We start from the raw sequence: 27,561 nt of genomic DNA on the forward strand, positions 1-27,561 counted from the left end.
AGTCAGTAGGATGAAAAAATAAATAAATAAATAAAGTCAGTAGGATGGCATCTTGACTCTTGGCAGAAACAAGCACGTCTACCTATCCCTCTACATGGCTAGCGTAAAGGCATTTTTCTTCCAGGTCAATATTCATTAACTCAAATAATTACAAAAATCAAAATAAGCCATAAATCTCATTGTTAGGTGGGGGTAATATATTGCAGTTAAAACGGGCTTTGTAAGCATTCAGGGGCTGAGTTCATTCTTGTTTCCCTCACATGTTAGTTCTCTGACCATGGAGTCATTTAGCCTCTCAGCTTCAGTTTCTTCATAAATAATAAAATGATACTGTTTACTGCATTGTTCTGAAGAGATGATCGATATAAAACACTTAGACTTTCTGCTTATAAGAGTTTCATTTTGTAAACTTTAAATAGTGGAAAATATCATAGTAAATTAAATGTATAAAAAGGTTACCCACATTTTTGCGACAGCAGAATCATAGGAACTGGTGAGGTAAAAACTTATTTCCCTCAAAGGAAAATTATTTAGTAACTTACTGAAATCTGGAGTGAATAAGAGTTTGATGACTGTAAGTCAAATGCATATCTTTCCTATAAAAATAAAACCAGGATTTTCTTTAAGTGATTTACTCAGTTTACCTGGCTATAACGCCACTGCATATTTTCACAGAATATTAATATTTAGATTTAGTTCTTTCATTTATTCATTAGACACATACGACATCTACTGTGTTTTGCTCATAGAGTACTGAATGCAAAGATGAATCAGTCATGAACCCTGCATGCAGTCAGGTAGCTTGTACTCTGGCTGGAGAGATATGGAATGTAAAAAAAAAAATAATACAAATATACAGAATAAGATCAATGGTGCAAGATAGAAATGGAGTGCCAAGGGTTTAGGAAAAGTCTGCTTCTAGCTGAGAGGATCTGCTTGCTGAAGGGCCTTGCAAGAAGAGGGAGTATCAGGAACACAGGCACAGCATTCCAGGGAAAAGTGAGAAGTTGGGACCAGCACGAGGCTCACATCACAGGAGTGAGGGGGCATTAAAGCAATTCAGAGGTTGAAAGTGATCCATTTGTCCACGACCTTTCAAGTAATATTGCAAGTGGTTGTGTTCATTCTTTTTTTCCTGCCCAAAGCCATATCATTTATTCCTATCAGTATCCATGGCTCAAGGAGGCTTCATTCTTACGGAGGTGGCAGCATATGAATGAGAATCTCCTCAGAGACCTAGGGAGGCCAGGGTGTAAGAAAGGGTAGTTTGAAAATGCACCAGTCCCTATCCCCGACCCCTGGATTCTACTATATCTCCTTATTGGGAATCCCTCAATGAAAGTGTCTCAGAAATTGAATTTTCTGCCTTTCTAAAATCCTGAAATAATATCTAACTGTGTGAGTGTGTGCTCAGTCGTATCCGACTCTTTGTGACCGCATTCACTGTAGCCCTCCAGGCTCCTCTGTATGTGGAATTTTCCAGGCAAGAATACTCAAGCAGGTTGCCATTTCCTTCTCCAGGCGGTCTTCCCAACTCAGGGATCAAACCCACGTCTTTTGTCTCCTGCAGTGGCACTGTGCCACCTGGGAAGCCCCCTCAAAAACCTAAGATAAATGAGTTGTGGAATCTTGATAAAACTTTGTACTAGAATCTGAGTCCCTTTTGGATACTTGAGGTTGACAGCTTTCCAAACCTACCATACTCTTTTCAGCTTCTGCCCTATATCCGGACATGCTGCTAAGAATGCTCAAGCACCTCCACGTGTGGTGCAGTGGGAGGTCCCAACCACACACGCCCCAGCCCTGCATGAGAATCCTCACTGCGGCCGCATCTCCAAGTCACCATAAAGACCACGGTGGCCTCCTTCTCCTGCTCTCAAGCCATTTCTGAACCTGCTAGGGAGCTCACATTGCTCTTCCCATAAACCTTCATTCTGTGACTTAGAAGCATTTTCATATCCACGTGGTGGGTGGATAGCATCATCCATTTCAACATCTGAACCAAGTTTTGTGTGGGTCCCCCTCTGCGGAATAACCACAACCTCTGGCATAATAAGCTGTGTTCAGGCAATAGCCACCATCCCAGGTCCTTTATTCTCTTGCTTTGGTTTGCTAACTGGCTCCCTTGTTTTCTGAGACACTGCTTGCCAGCAAGTGTGTACTTTGAGCTGTGCTGCTTCTGGTACATTTGCTGAGCCCTACCACACCTCTCTTTTATCAGTTTAACTGAACTGAACTAGGAGATGTGATAATTGGTACTTAGGGAGCAGAGTGGTCCTGGGTCATGTGTCCTGGCCCCAATCTATCTGTGTCTCAGAATCATGCATCTAGATTCCAGCATAACCTGTGACATCAGGGGAATGACTCTTGCCCCGTGACTACTGGTTGGTTGTCTCAACCAAGCATTGCCTGCCTTCCATAAAGAGCTAGGGAAATGCTGATGCCTCGTGCAACTCGTGGATCTACTGGTGGTGGTTCCCAGGCAGGAAGAGCGCCACCATGTGGAAGACTGCGGGCCACACTCTAAAAGCAGATGGCTCAGGAGGACTCTGCAAAATGTCTCTGCTGCTACTATGTCACTGTTGGTCAAAACAAAAGATCCCAATCTTCAGCGCTATAGAGAAAATCATCCAAGGCCTCCCCGTGACATAGCCAGTGGGTTAATTTAAATTCAGCTTAAGCCTTGAGTCTTTAAACCCTGTAAAGAAGCCATTGCCATGAGGAAGGTCCTAGTCTTGATGATACAGATTTGCTACTCTGGAGGAAGAAACTTATAAATACAAGTAGGGTAGTGAAGCGGAGAAGGCAATGGCACCCCACTCCAGTAGTCTTGCCTGGAAAATCCCATGGAAAGAGGAGCCTGGTAGGCTGCAATCCATGAGGTCGCTAAGAATCGGACACGACTGAGCGACTTCATTTTCACTTTTCACTTTCATGCATTGGAGAAGGAAATGGCAACCCACTCCAGTGTTCTTGCCTGGAGAATCCCAGGGACGGGGGAGCCTGGTGGGATGCCATTTATGGGGTTGCACAGAGTCGGACACAACTGAAGCGACTTAGCAGCAGCAGCAGCAGCAGCAGTAGCAGCAGGGTAGTGAAGAAGCCCCCAAGTCCCTCACCACAAAACTGTATAGTAACCACCAAAAGAAAAAAATCAAATAAATGCAGGAGGAGGAAATAAACAACAAACTGAAACAGAGGTCAAAGTGACCCAACTAGAAATTCAAAGTTTACTAAAAGAATTCATACAAAAAATTAAAAAAAGATTGAAGACTGCTAAATGTTTTTTGCACCTTGACAACCTAAGCTCTGAATTAGCTTTTAACATCTGCTGAAATGCACCAATTGTCAAACTTTCATGACTTTTAACCACTACTAGGGATCAAATTAGATTTACATGTGGGGATTCCCCTAAATTTAAACAAGGTACCCCCTAAAACCTTATGGGAGTTACTGAGGACATTTCAGGATATGTACAGAAGACAAATAGGTATACCTCACCTTAATCATCAGAACTAATGCCCTGCCTAGATTCCCCATAGCCTTAACACTCATTACCCTGAAATATTCCATACTGAGTATGGATGCTATGACCCAATGAGTAATAAATTAAAATCGAATTAAGTTTTGGCACTTAGCATTGGCTTACCAAAATAGGAGCACATGGACCCTGCCCCCTCCCATTAGTTAAAATAGTTAAGATGGCCCAGTTTAAACAGAGCCTTGGAGGTTTAAAAGTCATTTTCAAGACCTATTTAGAAAAAGATTGATTATCCCCACTGCTTCATTATTTTAAAGCCCAATTTACCCTGTTCTTAAACCTGGAAAGACTGAATAAAACCTCACAATGGATTACTGCAACCTTAATGCTGACACCCCACCCATTAAGGCTTCCATACCAATTACTGAAATTATAAATTCCATCCAATCAATAACTGGTAAATACTTTGCAGTCATAGACTTGGTTAATCTGTCATGTCAAAGTGTTAGTCGCTCAGTCATGTCTGACTCTGCCACCCCATGGACTGTAGCCCACTGTGCTCCTCTGTCCATGGGATTCTCCAGGCAAGAATACTGGAGTGGGTAGCCATTCCCGTCTCCAGGGGATCTTCCCAACCTAGGGGTTGAATCCACATCTCTTATGTCTCCTGCATTGGCAGGTGGGTTCTTTACCACTGAGCCACTGGGAAAGCCCCAAAGGAGGTCCATGAGAGACAAGGAGTCAACTAAAGATGCTTCTGCTAGGGACACACGTACTAAGTCGCTTCAGTCATGTCCAACTTTTTGCGACCCCATGGACCTGCCAGGATCCTTTGTCCTGGGGAGCCCAGATGTCATCTTTAGTGCCTATTTCTGTCATGTTCAGTGCCTGTTTCAACAGCCTTTCACACACAGTTTGCCTTTGGCTTCAAAGGGACACAATCTCCCTTTGCCCAGCTACACTGAGGTATCTCAACAAGCCAGGCCATCAGACAAAATCTTTATAGACGAGATGTCATGCATTCAGCTTTCTTCAGGAGCACAGTAATGACTTCATACCACTCACGCCCTCTTCCAAAGACATTAATTTGACACACTCATTGGAGACATGCAAACATTCATAAAACAACTCACAGACAGGGCTGGGTCATTATCTTATGCATTGTACAAGGTCCTGTCACTTTGGTTAAATTCATGAAAATTGTTCAGCTGATGACCATTCCATTCCTGACACTGTCAAAACCAGCATTTATAATGTTAAAATAAAGTCTGACTCTTTTTAGCCTTTTGGGTTTTGGAGACAATGTATTTCTCACTTCGAAATTTTACTTAAGCCCATTTATACTATTACTCACACATCGGCCTACCTTGATTGGGATCTTGTATAACAAAAGGCTCTATTATCTGCCCAAATTGCGATATAGCAGGCACGCCATTGGTGACTCCTAGAGACTTCACTATAAAGGCTTCAGCAGTGTCCTCTCATGCCTCCTGGAGTCTCTGGACCATACAGAACCATAATTTGCCCCTAGACTTCTGGTACAAGAAACAGCCCTCCTCATCTCCATGCTATATGCCATTACAGGGCAACATACTGGGCTTTCCTAGACACAGAGGCTGTGTGACTCTCTCTACTCAGCTTACCACTGCCTTAGATCATGGAAATAGCTCCTTGAAAGCTCAGTGTAGAGCCAAACCTCCTGTATATCACATTTGTAGGTGGGATGCCCTCCATCCTTAGTCCTTTGTCAGATGTCATGGTGCCACAGAAAATTAGCAACTCTCCTTTCCTAGACACCTAGATCATCTGGCGAGTCCCCTGGGGTCAACTGAATGACCCGCAAAGGGACTTTATATACTTTCAAGTTGGCACCACCACCATCATATGATATGGGGTTTTTGCTTTTTAGTTCTCACTGAGATGTTCCTGATAATGAGACTGAACCCAAGAGTCTGTACAACTGACCAAACTTCATGCAGTCTCCTTTGCACCAGCTGCCCAGGTCAACAGGCAGCCCCATCTGCCATTTCTACAACTCTTGGGCCATCGTCAATGATCTGTTCAACTGGTCTAGCCAATGGCAGCAGCAATTCCCTATCCAAGATTGCCTCTTTGGGGTAAAGAATCCTGAGAATATCTTGTCTCATAGATACCCAACCTATAAATCAAGATCACATATGTCTCTACACATAGTAAATCCACAATAAGGGGCCTCACTAAAACACTCTCCCCTTCAGAGTTCCAGACATTATTGAGACTGACCAAAGAGCTCATTTCATTTCTTAAAATATATGATGTCAGGCTTTCATACAAGGCATTTACTGGAACTTGCATTTCCCTTGCCACTCTCAGACTGCAGGCCTCATAGAGTGCCATCAGTTCAGTTCAGTTCAGTCGCTCAGTCGTGTCCGACTCTTTGTGACCCCATGGACTGCACCGGGCCAGACTTCTCTGTCCATCACCAACTCCCAGAGCTTACACAAACTCATGTCCATCAAGTAGGTGATGCCATCCAACCAACTCATCCTCTGTCATACCCTTCTCCTCCCACCTTCAGTCTCTCCCAGCATCAGGGTCTTTTCAAATGAGTCTCTTCTTCACATTAGGTGACCAAAGTATTGGAGATTCAGCTTCAGCATCAGTCCTTCCAATGAATATTCAGGATTGATTTCCTTTAAGATTCACTGGTTTGATCTCCTTGCTGTCCAAGGGACTCTCAAGAGTCTTCTCCAACACAACAGTTCAAAAGCATCAATTCTTTGGCAGTCAGCTTTCTTTATGGTTCAGCCCACAAATCTATACATGACCACTGGAAAAAACAAAGCTTTGACTAGATGGACCTTTGTCAGCAAAGTAATGTCTCTGCTTTTTAATATGCTGTCTAGGTTGGTCATAGCTTTTCTTTCAAGGAGCAAGCGTCTTTTAATTTTATGGCTGTAGTCACCATCTGCAGTGATTTTGGAGCTCGCCAAAAATAAAGTCTGTCACTGTTTCCATTGTTTCCCTATCTATTCACCATGAAGTGATAGGACCAGATGCCATGATCTTAGTTTTCTGAATGTTGAGCTTTAAGCCAACTTTTTCACTCTCCACTTTCACTTTCATCAAAGGCTCTTTAGTTCTTTTTTGCTTTCTGCCATAAGGGTGGTGTCATCTGCATATCTGAGGTTATTGATATTTCTCCCAGCAATTTTGATTCCAGCTTGTGCTTCATCCAGCCCAGCATTGCACATGATGTACTCTGCATCTAAGTTATATAAGCAGGGTGACATATACAGCCTTGACATACTCCTTTCCCGATCTGGAACCAGTCCATTGTTCCATGTCCAGTTCTAACTGTTGCTTCTTGATCTAAATACAGATTTCTCAGGAGGCAGGTAAGGTGGTCTGGTATTCCCATCTATTTCAGAGTTTCCACAGTTTATTGTGATCCACACAGTCAAAGGTTTTGGCGTAGTCAATAAAGCAAAAGTAGATGTTTTTCGGGAACTCTTTCGCTTTTTCGATGATCCAGCGGATGCTGGCAATTTGATCTTGGTTCCTCTGCCTTTTCTAAATCCAGCTTGAACATCTGTAAGTTCATGGTTCACATACTATTGAAGCCTGGCTAGGAGAATTTTGAGCATTACTTTGCTAGCATGTGAAATGAGTGCAATTGTGTGGTAGTTTGACTATTTTTTGGATTGCCTTTCTTTGGGATGGGAATGAAAACTGACCTTTTCCAGTCCTGTGGCCACTGCTGAGTTCTCCAAATATCCTGGCATATTGAGTGCAGCACTTTCACAGCATCATCTTTTAGGATTTGAAATAGCTCAACTGGAATTTCATAGTGATGTTTCCTAAGGCCCACTTGACTTCACATTCTAGGATGTATGGCTCTGGGTGAGTGACCACACCATCATGGTTATCTGGGTCATTAAGGTCTTTTTGTATAGTTCCTCTGTGTATTCTTGTCACCTCTTCTTAATATCTTCTGCTTCTGTTAGGTCCATACCATTTCTGTCCTTTATTGTGCCTATCTTTGCATGAAATGTTCCCTTGATATCTCTTATTTTATTGAAAAGATCTCTAGTCTTTCCCATTCTATTGTTTTCCTCTATTTCTTTGCATTAATCACTGAGGAAGGCTTTCTTATCTCTCCTTGCTATTCTTTGGAACTCTGCATTCAAATGGGTATATCTTTTCTCCTTTGCTTTTCACTTCTCTTCTTTTCTCAGCTATTTGTAAGGCCTCTTCACACAACCATTTTGCTTTTCTTTTTCTTGGGGATGGTCTTGATCACTGCCTCCTGTACAATGTTATGAACCTGCATCCATAGTTCTTCAGGCACTCTGTCTATCAGACCTAATCCCTTCAATCTGTGACTTCCACTGTATAATCAATCATAAGGGATTCGATTTAGGTCATACCTGAATGGTCTAGTGGTTTTTCTCACTTTCTTCAATTTAAGTCTGAATTTGGCAATAAGGAATTCATGATCTGAGCCACAGTCAGCTCCTGGTCTTGTTTTTGCTGGCTGTATAGAGCTTCTCCATCTTTGGCTGCAAAGAATATAATCAATCTGATTTCAGTGTTGACCATCTGGTGATGTCCATGTGTAGAGTCTTCTCTTGTGTTGTAGGAAGAGGATGTTTGCTATGACCAGTGTGTTCTCTTGGCAAAACTCTGTTAGTCTTTGCCCTGCTTCATTCTGTACTCCAAGGCCAAATTTGCCTGTTACTCCAGGTATTTCTTGACTTTCTACTTTTGCATTCCAGTCCCTTATAATGAAAAGGACATCCTTTTTGGGTGTTAGTTCTAGAAGGTCTTGTAGGTCTTCATAGAACCGTTCAACTTCAGCTTCTTCAGCATTAGTGGTTGGGGCATCGGATCGGATCGGATCGGATCAGTCACTCAGTCGTGTCCGACTCTTTGCGACCCCATGAATCGCAGCACGCCAGGCCTCCCTGTCCATCACCAATTCCCGGAGTTCACTGAGACTCACGTCCATCGAGTCAGTGATGCTATCCAGCAATCTCATCCTCTGTCCTCCCCTTCTCCTCTTGCCCCCAATCCCTCCCAGCATCACAGTCTTTTCCAATGAGTCAACTCTTTGCATGAGGTGGCCAAAGTACTGGAGTTTCAGCTTTAGCATCATTCCTTCCAAAGAAATCCCAGGGCTGATCTCCTTCAGAATGGACTGGTTGGATCTCCTTGCAGTCCAAGGGACTCGCAAGAGTCTTCTCCAACACCACAGTTCAAAAGCATCAATTCTTTGGTGCTCAGCCTTTTTCACAGTCCAACTCTCACATCCATACATGACCACAGGAAAAACCATAGCCTTGACTAGACGAACCTTTGTTAGCAAAGTAATGTCTCTGCTTTTGAATATGCTATCTAGGTTGGTCCTAACTTTCCTTCCAAGGAGTAAGCGCCTTTTAATTTCATGGCTGCAGTCACCATCTCTAGTGATTTTGGAGCCCAGAAAAATAAAGTCTGACACTGTTTCCACTGTTTCCCCATCTATTTCCCATGAAGTGATGGGACCGGATGCCATGATCTTAGTTTTCTGAATGTTGAGCTTTAAGCCAACTTTTTCACTCTCCTCTTTCACTTTCATCAAGAGGCTTTTGAGTTCCTCTTCACTTTCTGCCATAAGGGTGGTGTCATCTGCATATCTGAGGTTATTGATATTTCTCCCGGCAATCTTGATTCCAGCTTGTGTTTCTTTCAGTCCAGCATTTCTCATGATGTATTCTGCATATAAGTTAAATAAACAGGGTGACAATATACAGCCTTGATGAACTCCTTTTCCTATTTGGAACCAGTCTGTTGTTCTGTGTCCAATTCTAACTGTTGCTTCCTGACCTGCATACAAATTTCTCAAGAGGCAGATCAGGTGGTCTGGTATTCTCATCTCTTTCAGAATTTTCCACAGTTTATTGTGATCCACACAGTCAAAGGCTTTGGCATAGTCAATAAAGCAGAAATAGATGCTTTTCTGGAACTCTCTTGCTTTTTCCATGATCCAGTGGATGTTGGCAATTTGATCTCTGGTTCCTCTGCCTTTTCTAAAACTAGATTGAACATCTGGAAGTTCACGGTTCATGTATTGCTGAAGCCTGCCTTGGAGAATTTTGAGCATTACTTTACTAGTGTGTGAGATGAGTGCAATTGTGGGGTAGTTTGAGCATTCTTTGGCATTGCCTTTCTTTGGGATTGGAATGAAAACTGACCTTTTCCAGTCCTGTGGGCACTGCTGAGTTTTCCAAATCTGCTGGCATCATCTTTCAGGATTCGGAATAGTTCAACTGAAATTCCATAACCTCCACTAGCTTTGTTCGTAGTGATGCTTTCTAAGGCCCACTTGACTTCACATTCCACAGACTTGGATTACTGTGATATCGAATGGTTTGCCTTGGAAATGAACAGAGATGATTCTGTCGTTTTTGAGATTGCATCCAAGTACTGCATTTCAGACTCTTTTGTTGACTATGAGAGCTACTCCATTTCTTCTAAGGGATTCTTGCCTCAGTAGTAGATTTAATACATAGAACTTAACACAGTCAAGTTCAATCAAACGAAACATGGCCCATTTCAGTTATCAGACATCCATGGTGAAGTGTAGTAAAGCATCTGCCTGTGTATTTGATGCCCGGCCTCTGACAGCCTTGGAGCTGCCTTCTTCTTTGCCCCTCAGCCTCTCATGAGGCCTGAGCTCGCCCGTCTTGGGTGCCAGTGCTGCAGGTGCTGAGTCGTGTCCAACTCTGCAGCCCCGTGGACTGCAGCCCGCCAGGCTCCCCTGTCCATGGGGTTCTCCAGGCAAGAATACTGGAGTGGGCCGCCATGCCCTTCTCCAGGGGATCTTCCCAACCCAGGGGTTGAACCCACATCTCCTATGTCTCTTCTATTGGCAGGCAGGTTCTTTACCACTAGTGTGACCTGGGAAGTCCTTGGGATGTTGAAACCATGCAAGCATCAGCCAGCACATGGAACCCACGCAACCTCCCTTGCTATTATATAAAAGTCAAGCCAGTCTTTTTCACTTGCTCTCTCAAGCCATTTTCATACCTGCTTCAGAGCTGCCTCTGCTTTCCCCCAGAAAGCTCCATTACATGAATGACGAATCTTTTAAAGTCCTCTTGGTACGTGTACGTTGCACCATCCATTTCATCATCTGAACCAAATACTGACTGGGAGTCCATCCCCCTACTTCTGACTGGCAACAAATATTTAGAGTCAAATATGAAAACAACTTCATAACATGACAAATTTAAAAATTGTATTAAGTTTAATTTCTAAGCAACCACATGAATCAAACTAGGTGCTTTTGTGAAATGACAGGTAATATTTACACTTAAAAATAATAATGACTCTCTAAATCTCTCAGACCCAAGGATCTGAAACTTGTTTGGCAAATATAGTGATTTTGTAAAAATGTTGGAAATAAAGTTAAAAATACTACACTCAAAGAGTGAAGAGGGAGCAGGCATGCATGCTACCTCACCTACTCCATGATTCTGGGGGCTGGATCTAGGAGATTAAACTTGCATTGATTGATACCTTGGAAGAAATGTATGATGCACACACAGATGGGACATATACCCTGGACCGTCCATGCTGCTGCTGCTGCTGCTGCTAAGTCACTTCAGTCGTGTCTGACTCTGTGCGACCCCAGAGATGGCAGCCCACCAGGCTCCCCCGTCCCCAGGATTCTCCAGGCAAGAACACTGGAGTGGGTTGCCATTTCCTTCTCCAATGCATGAAAGTGAAAAGTGAAAGTGAAGTCACTCAGTCATGTCCGACTCTTAGCGACCCCATGGACTGCAGCCTACCAGGCTTCTCTGTCCATAGGATTTTCCAGGCAAGAGTACTGGAGTGGGGTGCCATCACCTTCTCCAGGACCATCCATAAAGGCTAATTGTTACCTAAATGAAAGATGCAAATGATAAAGGAAAAACTCAAAGTATGCAATCTTCTCTTCTGCTCTGGTGGCCAGTGCCACAGATACCTGTTTTCCCTCAATGGAAAGGGGACATCAATTCACACTGGTACAGAGTATATACCAGGACTATTCCTAATGTCCCATACATTTTACACCAGTAAAAGCTAGCCTATGATCGGCAGCCTGGACAGCCTCTCTGAATGAGATACAGCCTCTCTAAATAAAACATCAGAAACCATACTGGGTGTGGCAGGGGGGAAGAGAGCTCCTTAAAGAAACAAGCTACAAAAGAGGAACTATATTTTTTATGCTGTGCTTACTGCTTAGTCGCTCAGTCATGTCCAACTCTTTGTGACCCCACAGACTGTAGCCCACCAGGCTCCTCTGTCTACGGGGGTTCTCCAGGCAAGAATACTGGAGTGGGTTGCCATGCCTTCCTCCAGGGGATCTTCCCAACCCAGGGATCGAACCCAGGTCTCCTGCATTGCAGGCGGACTCTTTACCTTCTGAGCCACCAAGGAAGAAATGCTTTTATGCTGGGAGATACTGTTGTTTTTCTTCTTTTCCCTGTGACTTCAACAATCTATGCAACTGGATCTCAAACCTGCGTTTTTCAGACCTTACCTTCCTTTTGATCACCAGACTGATACATGTTTCCAGGTGCTCACTTTATCTGGCCAGTTGGCATGCCAGCTGTAGGCTGGTGTGTTCAGTGAAGATATCCCTTAGAAAACATAGACTCAGCATATTTAAGACTGAACTCGTCTCTCCAGTACCTGCTCGTCTGCTTCTGTTCCATTTAAGGAACACGGGCATTGACAAAAGCACGTAGGCCTGAAACTGGCACCATTTCTAATCACCTCCCTCACCTCTCACCTCCTACCTCCCACTATTCAATCATAATGTTCTCATCACACCAGCAGCTTAATATTTTTCACATCCCTTTATTCTTCTTTCTCATGACTACAGACATGTTCAGCTCCTATTATTTTCCTCCTGAAACACTGTTACAGCTTCCTAACTGATCTGCCTGCATGCCCACTTGTTAAGGCATGTCCGACTCCTTGTGACCCTGTGGACTGTAGCCCGCCAGGCTCCTCTGTCCATGGGATTCCCCAAGTAAGAACACTGGAGCGGGTTACTGTTTCCTTTTTCAAGGGGTCTTCCTGATCCAGGAATCTAACCCACATCTGCATCGGTAGGCGGATTCTTTACCACTAAGCCACCTGGGAAGCCTTCTTTAGTCTAGCACCCCACTAACTACACTTCCTCCTATCCCAAGTCAAGCCCAATCCCACAACAGCCAGAGTCAAATTTAAAATGTAGGTACTAATAATAATACATAAAAGCTTTAAATGACTTTAAAGTGATCCTGGTAAAAGAAAAAAAAAAATCTTTAACATAACTGTATATCCAGTGGGATTTTGTTCCCACCTATTTATCTTTCTAGGTTGATCTCATCACTGCTTCCATCCCTCCCTAGGCCTTGTTAGTACTTGCTTTTATGCTACCTAAAACAATTTCCCTCTCCCTACTCTCTCATGTCCCTTAAATCTTATCTCCTCCAGGTCTTCTGGTCACCCTTCCTGATCCACTACACAATTTGAGTCAGGTGTCCACACCACCTTTTGTGTTTCTGCCTTGTAGCATTGCATGATTGTTTCCTTGTTACCTATCTCTCTCTAAGGCTAGACTGAGCTCTGTGAAGGCAGAGTGAGTTTTAATTTACCACTGCATCTGTAGCATCTCACACGGTTCCCAAAACAAAGCAGGCACTAAAACTGTTGCTGGATAAAACCAGGGCAGGGGGGCGGCGGGGGGCGGAGGTCAGCTTAGCTCATATGTTGATATCTATGAACATTTTGGGTCACATTTAGCACCAGCTGGTTATGCCACCTCCTGCTCCTCCCACCAGCTGCCTCACTAAATCACTGACTGTTGCAACAGAAAAATGGGATGTGGTTGAAAGGTAGGTGGGGTGGTTCCCTGAGATTTCATTTTCCATAGAGGATCTTCTCAACTATAAAATCATTAAAAGCTGTGTTCCCTTCTGGAAATTCAATCCAAACTTTTGTCTGGATGCAAAATCAGGGCTCAAAGAGACACTTTCGATTGTGTGGTTATGTAAATGATATCTCAATAAATAAATAAAGCTGTTACAAACAAAAAAGGGCATACCTTTGGACACAGGGGCCCTTGAATTGCCTCTCAACACACTTTCCTGGATGGGGAAGGGAGAAGAGGGAGCCAATTCAAATCCTCATTCTGCCACTAATGTGTAATTCTCTTTGAGCAAGTTGCTTACTCTCTCCGGGACTCCATTTCATCAATAATAGAGTTATTAAATTAAGGATATTTCCAGTTGCAAATGCCAATGGTACTGGGGCCCCAGACCTTAGGGACTTCTTGAGCCAAGAGCTCCAAAAGGAGTCTCCCATTTCCTTGGACACCTGTGGAATAGGAAGAGACAGAAACGCAGATCCCAGGGACCCTAAGGAGGCACTCCTGGGGCCTACAGCTGGTGTGTCAGATGAAGACAGCCAAGGCCAGCTCCAATCCAACAGATCAAAGGTCCAAGCCATCTCTAAGGCCTGCCTCAAAGCCTTCACCCTTATCCAGAGCCAAGGTGTTGCTAGGAAACAAGGGTCTGGAACCTGTGAGCCAACATCATGCAGGCTGGAATCATGCTGGTCTGTCTGTCTCTTTCCTCATTCCTCCTGACCAAGTGCTTCTAATTACTTTGTGGGAAGAGAAATGCCTCTCGGAGAGAACAGTCTTGTGGGAACGCCCACTGTGGTTAAATAACAGTAAAAAGTAAATGGGGAGAGAACTGGAGCAAGGAAAGATGGAAGGAAGAGAAGGCAAGAAGGATTACCTTTGACCAGCTACGTGCCTTTGGACTATATATCTTACCCACTCGGAGTCTCAGTTTCCCAGGCATAAACATATCAGCTCTAGAGGATTGTTTTGAGGATTAAATGAGACTGTGAAGTGCCACTGAGTCCCCTGCCCTGCCGTGGCTCTCAGTACATGAGTTCTGTTGTTGCAGCGGGGCAGGAGGACATGTGGATTCTGGAGTCAGACAGTCCTGGGATAGAAAATGGCCCAGGACCAAGCCATGTGAATTTTCTCATTTAGAAGATGGGATAACAATCTGGACCTCAGAGGGATGTTTTGGGGTCCCTGGTGGCTCAGATGGTAAAGGATCTGCCTGTAGTGTGGGAGACCTGGGTTTGATCCCTGGGTCAGGAAGATCCCCTGGAAGAGGGCATGGCTACCCACTCCAGTATTCTTGCCTGGAGAATCCCATGGACAGAGGAGCCTGGTGGGCTACAGCCCATGGAGTTGCAAAGAGTCGGACACAATTGAGCAACTAACACAGGGATGTTACAAAGATGATGTGAGATCATATGATTAAATGGTTCGCAGTAGGAGCAGAAAATCAGTCAGTCATTGCTGCCCACTCATCTGTTACCCCTCCCCCAACACACACACACACAACTACACAGCCTCAACGACCATAAGCTTGGCGTTTGGTGGTGCAAGCACTGTGCTCCATTGCTGGGCTCCAGGCTGTGCTTTCTGATGACTCTGCCTTCTATTCCCACCTCCAGGCTCAGCCAGGACTCAAATTCACAAGCTGGCAAATCAACCAGAGATGGACAGCCATGGGTTTAGAAGGTCAACCAGAGATGGACAGCCATGGGTTTAGAAGGTCTAGCAGGACAAGGGCTTACATATTAGGCTGCTGGTCTCAGAAGTGGAGAGAATTCTTATCATTAGGCTTTTTGTTTTCGAAAACTAATTGTAATAAGCATTATCACTAATTTGATTGTGTCTCATAGTAACAAATGATAATAATCCTAGCAAGTATTTCCTGAGCATTTCTTACATGTAGAGTGCAGAGATAATCACTTTCTGAACATTGATTCATTCAATTCTCAAAACAGTACTGTGAGGCGAGCACGATTAGGCCCATTTTAAAGATAAAGGAACTGAGGCTCAGGAAACCCTAAATCACATCTGCAAACTCAAGAGGTAACTCACACACCACCTGATTTGTATGCTGTTATTTGCTGAAAGGTACACCTCTGGTAAGGAGGGGGCAAGAATGATTGATTTCTTGTTGATTTCCTACCATGGAACCAATTAACCACATGATCTCTTGTCATCGTCAAAACAGCCCTGAAAGGTCCAGATGCTTTTCCAACAATTCCCCTGGCACCTCCTAAATGGGCCCCTTATTTTCACTTATTTTCAGGCATTAGGAAGTTCAGCCTCTCCTACTGGTGAGAATTCTCTGCTGTGGACACAGCGAGTGGCAGTTTCTCTACCTACCTGGGAGGCAGAAGTGCAAAGACATCCAAAGTTCTAGCAAAGAAGCCAAGGGCATCTGTCAGGAGCACCTGAGCTGACTCAGGTACTGTTGCTCCCAACTGCTTTGGCCAGAGTCTCGTAGGCTGCTCTACACAGCCTGCTTTGCATCTTGTCCAGGCTACCTCTCTTCACCTCCCTAGATGGCACATGCCCTCACATCCCCTCACATGCCCTAAGGGCTGGGCTTAACATGGGAAACTTTCCAGCCCATCCCAGATGGTTAGAGGTCCATTTCCCGACTTCGCCTCCTCCACTCCTGCCTGTTGTGCCCCTGCCACACACACACAAATGCACACATCAAGGCATGCCTTAGGCTTCCCTGTCATAGCATTTGTCCAGAGGGCTGTAATTATCAGTTCACCTATTGAAAATCTTTCCCTTTTGACCATGAGCTCCTTGAGAACAGGGGGCATGTCTCATTCACTTTGGCAACCTCAGCACCTCATGCAGGGCCAGGCATCTTCTAGGGGCTTGGAGCACTGTTGTGGAAAGTTGGGGGGTGGTGACAAGGATGAAGGGAACACATGAGATGAGGGAGAGAAGACACCCCATGGTGTGAATCTGTGAGTGAGGCTGCTCTCAGGGTGGGAGGTTCGACCTACTAGTAATAACCTGGAGAAGCAAAAGCTTCCATCTGTGTATCTGTGCTTCCTCTAGTCCCTTTTGTTCTTATAAAGGAGCTGAAGGCAGAGAGAAAACAAAAGCCCCACACTCATCTCTAGGGAAACTCCACATTCTCAGGGCAAGGCTGATGTGAGAGAAGGGTCTTATCTAAAATCATGCTCCCCGAGTCCCTGTGCGGCATTCCTGGGACTGGAACTGTGACAGGGGACTAAGTGTGGGCTGGCCCCAGTCTGAGTAGAATCAAGGTAGGTAGTTTAGAAGACTGTCCATCTCTGAACGCACTGTCTAACCAGAAGGACAGTGGGGGCAGTCTCCAGTGCTTCAGGAAGTGATGCATTTGCGCACCTGTTTGTGTGCATGCGTGCATTCAGAAATAGGAAAATGGGCCTGCCGCCAAATGAATGGCTCTGTGACCTATGATCATGTGGGGGGCTTGAGCAACTAGGAGCCTTTGAATTTGCTGTAGGTTTTCAGGTGTAGAAAGGCAGAATTATGTCTCTAGATGGTTATTAAACTTCCCCTTTTGCAACTGCAGGTTTTAATGGATTACATAAACTGACCTCAACTTCCCCATCTGTAGAATGGGAAAGGCTAGCCTCGATGGGAGTGGAGAACACCTTACGCGGGAGTTGCTATTTCTCATTCCCACACTCACACTGGACACTGCCAAGTGATCGCTGCATTCGTTCCCACCAAGCCTGGTCCGGATGAACATCTCATTCAATGCAGTATGATAGTCACTACCATTTGACCATAACTGACACATAAAGAGGAACTCAGGTCTGGTTAGATTCTTGCTAAGGCCTCTCCCCGCCCTGACAGTTTGGAAATGAGCCTCAGGGCAACGACAAGGCACCTAGGAGTTTGCATCCAAGGTTTTCTTTTTTAGGATTTTTACTTTACAGCACTGCCCCTGAATTAACATAGAGAAGCAAGTTGTGCAAGGGGTGAATAAAGAAGACTACTTCCACTTCTGCCGGAGCTGAGGGACTCAACTGCCAGTTTCAGCTCTCCCCAGTTCTTCCAACTCTGGATGAGAGAGACAGACAGCAGCACGAACGGCTCCACTGGGTCTGATGCCAACATCTGAAGCGTCTCGGAGGCTGCTCTGGGAGGCCTGGATGAGCAGGCTTCATCACTTTTGTGCTGAAAGAAGCCTGGGTTCAAATCCCCCTCAGCCGAGTTCCCTGGGGTTCAGTTCAGTTCAGTCGCTCAGTCATGTCTGACTCTTTGCGACCCCAAGAACCGCAGCACGCCAGGCCTCCCTGTCCATCACCAACTCCCGGAGTCCACCCAAACCCATGTCCATCGAGTCGATGATGCCATCCAACCATCTCATCCTCTGTCATCCCCTTCTCCTCCTGCCCTCAATCCTTCCCAGCATCAGGGTCTTTTCATGAGTCAGCTCTCCGCATCAGCTGGCCAAAGTATTGGAGTTTCAGCCTCAACATGAGTCCTTCCAATGAACATCCAGGGCTGATCTCCTTTAGGATGGACTGGTTGGATCTCCTTGCAGTCCAAGGGACTCTCAAGAGTCTTCTCCAACACCACTGGTCAAAAGCATCAATTATTGGGTGCTCAGGTTTCTTTATAGTCCAACTCTCACATCCATACATGACCACTGGAAAAACCATAGCCTTGACTAGATGGACCTTTGTTGGCAAAGTAATGTCTCTGCTTTTTAATATGCTATCTAGGTTGGTCATAACTGTCCTTCCAAGGAGTAAGTGTCTTTTAATTTCATTGCTGCAATCACCATCTGCAGTGATTTTGGAACCCAGAAAAATAAAGTCTGACACTGTTTCCACTGTTTCCCCATCTATTTCCCATGAAGTAATGGGACCGGATGCCATGATCTTCGTTTTCTGAATGTTGAACTTTAAACCAACTTTTTCACTCTCCTCTTTCACTTTCATCAAGAGGCTCTTTAGTTCTTCTTCATTTTCTGCCATAAGGGTGGTTTCATCTGCATATCTGAGGTTATTGATATTTCTCCCAGCAATCTTGATTCCAGCTTGTGCTTCCTCCGGCCCAGCATTTCTCATGATGTACTCTGCATATAAGTTAAATACACAGGGTGACAATGTAAAGCCTTGACATACTCCTTTTCCTATTTGGAACGAGTCTGTTGTTCCATGTCCAGTTCTAACTGTTGCTTCCTGACCTGCATACAGGTTTCTCAAGAGGCAGGTCAGGTGGTCTGGTATTCCCATCTCTTTCAGAATTTTCCACAGTTTATTGTGATCCACACAGTCAAAGGCTTTGGCATAGTCAATAAAGCAGAAATAGATGCTTTTCTGGAACTCTCTTGCTGTTTCCATGATGCAGCAGATGTTGGCAATTTGATCTCTGGTTCCTCTGCCTTTTCTAAAACCAGCTTGAACATCTGGAAGTTCACGGTTCATGTATTACTGAAGCCTGGCTTGGAGAATTTTGAGCATTACTTTACTAGCATGTGAGATGAGTGCAATTGTGTGGTAGTTTGAGCATTCTTTGGCATTGCCTTTCTTTGAGATTGAAATGAAAACTGACTTTTTCTAGTCCTGTGGCCACTGCTGAGTTTTCCATATTTGCTGGCATATTTAGTGCAGCACTTTCACAGTGTCATCTTTCAGGATTTGAAAGAGCTCCACTGGAATTTCATCACCTCCACTAGAATGTCCACAAATCATCTTCCCCATCTCAGCCACAGTTTCCTCAAGCGTGAAATGCAGATAGCGACCTGACCTCTTAGGCTGCTTGGGAGGAGTAAACTGGATGCGATAAAGTATGTGTAAGTGCTTTGTGAGACGCACCACACTGAGCACAAGCAGAGGGGTATAAGGACACACCATTAAGAAAAGAGATAAGGGTGTTCCATCCCAGACAGACTCAATCTAAACCGGGATACAAATGCCCTTTTTTTGGTAATTTCATCTGGTGGAAACAGCAGTCTCCTGGGCCTAGTTGTATTTAATGAACCACATCCTGTATCATCTTTTTGCATGATTCTGAGAACTAAGTTGGCCATCTCCTCTGGCGTACTGCAGGCCCTGGAGTGTCCAGCTCGTACTGAACCTCCTCCTACCGCCTCCAAGAAAAACACCAGCCTGGAGCTAGGCCCATCCCACACACAGCTCCGTGGGCTGAGGGGCCGGGGAGGGGCAAGGGAAACTCGGCCACCTCCTACCAGCACACAGACCTTGGCACAGGTGAGCAGGGCCAGGCTGAGACTTGAACCTGTGTGATGGTTAAGGAGTAGGAGGCTCAGTGTGAATCAAAGGCAGAGCATGGGGACAGATGGGGTTAAGGCGGCTGATGGGGACACAACAGGTCTGAGAAGGTCCTGAGGCCACGAGGAGGAGTTTGGAAATGAGCCTCAGGGCAATGACAAAGCACCCAGGAGTTTGCATTCGAGGAAGGGCATGATGGGAATCTCCATTTTAGAAACATCCCATGATGCTTCATTTTATTATGTAGACTTGATTGGGCCATGAGGTGTGCAGATAACTGTATCCAATTCTTTTGTGACCCAGTGGACCACCAGGCTCCTCTTTCATTAGGATTTTTCAGGCAAAAATACTGGAGTGGTTTGCCATTTCCTTCTCCAGGGGATCTTCCCAACAAAGGGATCAAAACCCTCATCTCTTAAGGGTTGTATTATATATACTATTTATATTATAATAAAATATAAACATGTCTATATAAAGAGGTTTGTTGTTAGAATTTGACTTATGTGATAAACATTGTGTGTGTATGTGTGTGTGTGCATGTGTGTGTGTGTGTGCACACGCTCTGCTGCTTCAGTTGTGTCCAATTCTTTGCAGCCCCATGGATTGTAGCCCACTAGGCTTTTCTGTCCATGGGATTTCCCAGGCAAGAATAGTGGAGCAGGTTGCCATTTCCTACTGCAGGAGATCTTCCCGACCCATGAATCAAATCCACCTCTCTTGCCTCTCCTGCACTGGCAGGTGGATTCTCTAGCACCAGTGCCACCTGGGAAGCAATATATCTATATCTATATCTGGATATATATGTGTGTGTGCTATTGTTGTTTGCCAGGGCATCTTCCCAACCCAGAGGTTGAACCTGCGTCTCCTGTATTGGAAGCAGATTCTTTACCACTGAGCCACTGGGGAAGCCCCGCGTATATATATCTAGAGATACAGAATCAGTTATATATAGCTTTCATATATATTGTATGTATTATAAATATCACATGAATCTGTATCATGTATATGTGAATATTATATATAATATATTTTTATCTACATGTCTACCGACCCATCTATCCTGATGGTTCTGTCTCTTTGGCGAACCCAGGCAGATCCATGTCCTCAGGGCTGTGCAGCTCGATGATGGGGTTCGGGTGGATGCAGGGAGGCCAGGCAGGGGGCAGAGCTAGAGTCCAGCCCAGCCATGATGGTGGCAGCAGGGAGATGGAGAGAAGTGGGCAATTCTAAGAACTATTTGGAAATTGAAATTCATAAGACTTGCTATGGTTTGGAAATGGGTGGGAGCAAGGGAGAGGGAGATGCTGAGAAGGATTTCTAGGTTTGTGGCTCTGCCTCTAAACAGATACAGGTGCTCTGCATGAGAACACTGGAAACATTCTAGGCTGTGTGGGGCCGAGTCTGGGCAGGCAGGGAGCTAGCATGAGAGCACATTATTAGAGGAAAGCTTGGAGGCAGGCCACAAAGCCGGAGTCATCCGTGTAGGGATGCTAACAGACAGCAGGGCTGTGAGTCCCCACGGAGACAATGGCAGTCCTGCAAAACCACACTGACCCGTTTGGTAGAGAAGAACGAGCCTGTGAAGGAGACAGAGAAGGAACAGGCCGGAAGGAAGGTGGGAAACCGCCAGGAAGAGTCCCCTGGTGCCAAGGAAGCAAGCACCAGATGGTGCCTCAAGCAGGAACTGGCCAGCTCCATCAAATGCTAACGAAAGGGCAAGCAAACGGGAACTGAAACCTGCCCTGAAGATTAAATCACCAGGGAAGTGAAACCCGTGCAGGTCTCAGCTCTGAGATCGACTCCCTGCATGTCTAGCTGGCATCTCTGAAGCAAGTTCCCAGGAAGTTTCTTCAGGAAACTGAAGGCCCGGGAGAGCTCTCCAGCTCCCATCAGCCCCTTGGCCACCCCTGTCCTGACAAAAGGAGGTGACACCTGACTACATCTTTCCCTTCTCCTCCCCCACCCCAGGCCCTTAGGCTGCCTTTCAAACAGCCAGAATTCCTTTAAAGAGTAATCTAGGTATGCTTCAGCTGACATTCAAAAGTGCATTGTAATTCAAATGGAAATGCAGAAATTCATTCCCTTGGACAGTCTTGGGAAATTATAATAGAGATAAAACATCTTTTAAAGGTGGCGACAGGCATTTATCTGTGGGGACATCTCTATGCGATAGACTCTCCTGATGCAAACTCAAGAGCGGTCCAACCTTCACACGGAGAATGTCCTTTCGGCAGGGTCACCGAGTCTCTAAATTTGGGAAAGACATTAATTGCATCCATCTTCACTTCTCCACTTTGTCCCTCCATTTGTCTTTGTGGATTTTGGTTTCCCCATGTCTGTCCCTCTTCATTTTTCTGTCTCCTCCTATCTCCCTCAGTCTTTGTCTCTCTCTCTCTCTCTCACACACACAGAATGGACAATTCCTTTACATGCATACATCCTTTATATTCCATAGTTACTTTCTCCATGCAAAAGAAGCAACTGTAAATTCAGGAAACCTACCAGATTTGTTATTTCTGCATGCATTGCCATCCTTCAGAACAGGGAATAACAGGGCATAACAAAAGGGCAGGGTTACAGAGTCTTTTGATGTCTTTCTAGTAGAGCTTTAAGGCTCTCTCCCTCACCAGCTCTACCCTAGGAGCCCCTCTCAATCTACCCCTGTCCTTGGTCCTAAGTCAGCTGACAAGAGAGGGGAGTAAATTAGTAGCCGCATCTCCCCCTGCCCCCGTAGACACACATGTGCACTACAAACACACACACATATACACACACATCTGAGATCACTGTTACCAGGTGGATGCGGCAGCCACCGGTGGAGGGAGTGGACTGTATCAAGGTAACAATTAAGTGCCCAGCTCGTTGCTAGATGAGTCATCATTGATGGGTCTATGCTCTCACTGGATCCCATAACTTAAAAATGGAAAAATCGATCTTAGAGTGTGAATCAATTTGTCCAAGATCACACAGCTTGTTAGAGGGAAACTGGGACTGGAACCAAGGTCCATCTGACTGCAAAACTTGTCTTTTATCTCCAAATGAGGAAGTCTTTATCCAAGACAGCCAGAAGAACCATAACTATGACTCATGTGTCAAGGTCACAGCTAGGAAGTGTATGAATGTCAAGTCAAAGAAGGAAATGAAGCCCTGATTAAGAGAAAGGTAGCTTCTCAAATACAGGTGTATCAGGAACACAGCAGCATAGAGTGAAAATATTAAGCTGGGACAAGAAACTAAAAACTTCACAAGGCACTTGGAGCCTGGCCTGGGAGCACAGGTGACGGCTGAGGGAAAGCGGCAGACTGAAGAGCTTCCAAGGGAATCGCGCCTGGGCTGGGAGTTTCCTGGGATGACTTCAGCTACTCTAGCTGCTCTTGAGGTCCAGCTGTCCCTGGCTTCCGCCAGCACCATCCAGCTGACCTGTCCAGTGCTCCAGTCCCCTTCAGACTGGTGGAATGCCCGGAATATACACTTGGTGACAGGAAACCCCTCCTCCCTGCCTGGATCTTTCCCGTCCTCCTTGGCATTCCCAATGTCTCTCTGGAATCTGCATCAGAAGCTGGATCTGTTATTCTAGCTTTCACTTCGCCCTATTACTCGGAAGCAATATGTAAGTGTTGACCACCACTTCCCCTTTCTGCATCTGGAGCAGTTACTGCTAACTGATCACAGCGTTCTTTTCTAATGACCTGGTGATCTCCACACAGTGTCTAGACAAGCCACTCCTCAACTGATCAGAACTGGCATACGAAACAAAAGACACGGGCCACCGAGTGACAGTGACTGAGTTCTCGACCGCACACCAGCCACCTGCCTTTCTCCAGCGGCCTATCAGTAGATCAAAGGAAAAAAAAAAAGTCTATCACAAAAATGACAAAGTATTGGAAGGCTCATCCAGGCTGAACCCATGGGTGGACAGCACCCACGTCTTGCCTACTGTAACGCCCCAGCACATGGCACAAGGTCTGCAGTGAAGAAGCACTTAGGAAATACCAGTGAACCAGAGGGTAATGAATGATCAATGTGACTTTCTTTTTCCTGTGGAATGCACACTTAGAAGCACTTATGGGAATGAGAGTGAAACTCTCATGGGAGACATTTTAATCAGGCACATTCACCCAACCCCCTTGACCTTCCATGATCTCTAGTGGTTGGATCACAACAGTGACCAGAGCCCCACCATTAATTAGTAAACTTGGAAAGACCAGGACCTTGGACTCAGGTTGGAATTTAAACACTAATTCACTCAGTAACACACTGTGTGGTCCAGGCAAGCCCCCGATCACTTCTGAGTTCAGATCCCCCTTTCGCAGTGATGAGAGGTGAGTCCTCTTGCCTTTTTTGCCTCAAGGGGTAGGTGGAAAGACCAAAGGCAGGCCTGTATACCGTGAAGGGCTGTACAACATCCGTGGTTGTTACACACGCCCCATTTGGTCTCTTCTCTCTGAAACTTAGAAATTACTTTGCCTGAGGTTTCCTGACAGGGATGTAAGAAGAGGTACCAGGACTTGAAATCTTTTCTGTCCCACTTGAAAAAGGCTTTCATACTGTTCATGGGGTTCTCAAGGCAATACTTCTGAAGTAGCTTGCCATTCCCTTCTCCAGTGGACCGCGCATTGTCAGAAGTCTCCACCATGACCCATCCGCCTTGGGTGGCCCTGCCTGGCATGGCTCAGAGTCTCAGTAAGTTAGACAAGGCTGTGATCCATGTGATCAGTTTGGTTAGTTTTCTGTGATTGTGTTTTCATTCTGGAGGCCATGGGATTGAAATTCCAGAGCTGACTCATTGGAAAAGACCCTGATGGAGGGTAAGATCGAAGGCAGGAGGACAAGGGGGCGACAGAGGATGAGATGGCATTTCCAACTCAATGAACATGAGTTTGAACAAACTCCAGGAGATGGTGAAGGACAGGGAAGCCTGGTATGCTTAAGTCCATAGGGTCGCAAAGAGTTGGACACAATTTAGCAACTAAACAACAACAACTGTCCCACTTGACATTGTTCTGATTTGTCCTCTTCCCCACAAGCTCTGGCCCGAGAGTGATCAGCTTCCAACCCCAGATTCATCCTGACCTGGTCCCCAGTGAGCCCTGGTTCGCAGATGTCAGTGACACCCAGCTGACACGCAGATGCTGGTGGCACAAAGGTGGCTGGGGGAGACGAGACACACCTCAGCCGTCTGTACGTCTAGAAGCTTTTCCATCGCTCAGGGGAAACTTCCAGCTTCTCTACCACTTCCTCTCCAGCATCACTTCCAAATTTAAAAAGTGAAACTACAGTGCTTGATGTCACCTCAGGTAAAGACAGAGAGAAGAAACACGCAGGTCAGTTAAGCTGTCTTAACACAGCGCATCCCTGCGCTGTTCTGGGGCTTCCCTGGTGGCTCAGACGGTAAAGAATCTGCCCGCGATGCGGAAGACACGGGTTCAGTCCCTGGGTCAGGAAGATCCCCTGGAGAAGGGAATGGCTATCCACTCCAGCATTCTTGCCTGGAGAATTCCATGGACAGAGGAGGCTGGTGGGCTACAGTCCATGGGGTCGCAAAAAGTCAGACACAACTGAGCGACTAACATTTTCACTTTTCACTATCATCCTGTTCTGGGAGCCAATATGGGAGAGAGGAGAGAACAGTACCTTTGCCTTGTAAGCCCAGAAGCCAAAGCTACTGGACCAAGTTCAGCCAGCAAGTTTGTGGCAAACTTGAAACCTCTTTGAGTCTTGAAGGGGACCCCTGGTGGCTGTGCCAGCTTCCGTCTGCCCCTCTCCCCATCCTACTAGCCATAAACCAGTGGACAAGGAATGGCATTTTCTGGAGTGAAAAAGTCCAGGTCCTGGAAGCAGCCAAGGAAGGCTATGGGTGGGGTGCAGCCTGAGAGTCATGTCCCAGGCCCCGAACACAGGACGAAGCAAATTAGTTCAGTGGCCACAGTGAGGAAGGCTTTTATAAACATAACCTAATTGTATTACTTCGAAGTCCAGAAGCTTATTGCTCTGCTTAATGATGTGGCACGTTATTTATAGGGTAGCACCATGAGACTTCTATTGATTTAATGCACTTCCTTAAAGACTGTCATTGTTACAGCCATAAAACGAAGCTATTCCCAGACAACTCAATTATTCCCCTGCGCCTATAAACCACCCCGTGCCCCACACAGCTGCACACAGGAGGGAAGGCAGGGTGAGACCATGACGGGGTGGAGGGTGCCAAGGGAAGGGTTCTGGAAAGGACAAAGGCAGGAGCTCCATCCGGCCGGGGATGAGGGGCAGCAGGAGAAGACCTAGACGGGGAATGGAGAGCCCTACCCAGGGGAGCTGAGGGACTCTGAGCAAGACTCTTCTTTCCTTTAAGCCTTAGTTTTCCCAGCTGTAAAACGAGGGTGCTGAGCCCAGTGAGAGCTGTCAGATCCCTTCCAGCGCCTGCATTCTGTGGTTTTGAGTTACACTTGGTTTGGTTCTTGGAGGCCATGTGGCTGGACCACGTGGAGAAGGTACAAGCACATTTTTAACATCGCTCCTCACCCTTCCCATCGATCGAGAGCCTCTCTTTTTAAATTAATTGATAAGAATAGTAACAATGATAACAGGAAGTGATCTTCACCCTGCTGCATATTAGCTATGTGTCCACAGGGCACTTGACTTGTTGGCCTATCCGACACTCATTTTTTCATCAGTGAAATGAGCCTGTGACTACATGGAACTGCTATAATAATACACAATGCATGTATGCCTTATTTCCGTCTTTCTCAAAATGCTATCACATAAACTACTTCCCTTTAACGTAGGAAGTAGACAGGAATCGCTAAAGTACCCATTTCACAGGAAGGGAAAACTGAGGTGAGAAGGGGGCAGATTTTCCAAGGGGAGTGACAGAGACTGGTCTTCTGCTTCAGGGAAATTCCAATTCTGATAAATAGCTGAGAAATGGAGGGAAATAAGACCTGGTGACCCTGCCTGAGGGTAAAGGCGTCTCCATGGTGAGACTTGAAACTGTCCCCTCAGACATGAGTTGGTCACTCCCAAAGGAGCCCGCGCTCCCCTTAGGTTCTTCCAAGAAGCCCAGAGAGAAGGTGTCAACGAGATAGCTCTCCCCTCCCCTACAGTTTCCCCAGCCTCCTGACCTCGGCAGTTGTTTTGAGAGGACAGAGTGGGAAACAAGGAACTCGCAGTAGAAGGCCAGAGTTCTGGAGTCCACCCTGGGGTCTCAGAAAACGCCTGAACTGAAAGAATCCTGAGGAATCATCACACGGTCCCTCATTCCATCCCCGGTGAACATGAAGCCCTGAGAGGCGCAGGGACTTGTTTACGGCCGCCCAGTTCCTACGTGGCAGAGCCAGGATTTGGCTCCCAGGGAGCTCAGTTATGTCCCCAGCGGCCTGACCCCATGTCTCAGCTGGCCGCCACCCCCAGCAAGCCCTCCAGGCTTACCTTTCTGGTACTGGAGCCACAGCTGCTGCTGGACCTTCTTGCTGGGGAAGTGAATGACGCAGGTGAGCTCCGAGCCATAGAGGGCCTCTGCGATGTAGTGTGAGCCGTAGTGCTGGATGAAGGACAGCAGCTCCTCCCGGCTGCTGTCTTTGGTCAGGATCTTGAGGACGTTGGTGAAGCCTGGACAGAGGAGGAGCATGTGGAGGTGGTCAGAGTTGGGAGGCTGGCGCCCAGCAAATGGCAAGCCCGGATTTGGTACCTTGTCCTTCACCATAGCATCGGCCAAATGTGCACAGTATCCCTCCCTTACTTGGCAAAGAGCGCTGTCTCTGGTGGACACACGAGACACCACCCAGAGGGAGTCAACAGCAGAGGATGGACAAACGCCGGTGACCCAAAAGCCACAATCAGGAAAAATCAAAGCTGAGGTCTCCTGAGCAGCTAACGTGTGGCGGGCACGCTGCTAGGGGTGCCAGCCACTTTGTCTCGTTTAACCTCAGTTCAGCACTGCAGTCCCC

At 46.0% G+C, this 27,561-nt stretch overlaps 1 protein-coding gene across 12 annotated transcripts in view; it reads right to left on the minus strand.

Moving 5' to 3' along the window:
* The window catches only part of ASTN2 (astrotactin 2), a 1,030,196-nt gene that overhangs the window by 242,996 nt on the left and 759,639 nt on the right, over window positions 1-27,561 (minus strand). For all 12 annotated transcript variants that reach the window (XM_045165169.1, XM_045165168.1, XM_045165167.1 and 9 more), the window contains one exon: window positions 27,044-27,223. In XM_045165169.1, coding sequence (XP_045021104.1) covers window positions 27,044-27,223 — 180 coding nt within the window. The remainder of the gene's footprint in view (window positions 1-27,043; window positions 27,224-27,561) is intronic.

Source organism: Bubalus bubalis, chromosome 3 (genome assembly GCF_019923935.1).
Source record: "Bubalus bubalis isolate 160015118507 breed Murrah chromosome 3, NDDB_SH_1, whole genome shotgun sequence".
In the NCBI taxonomy this organism is placed as follows: domain Eukaryota; kingdom Metazoa; phylum Chordata; class Mammalia; order Artiodactyla; family Bovidae; genus Bubalus; species Bubalus bubalis.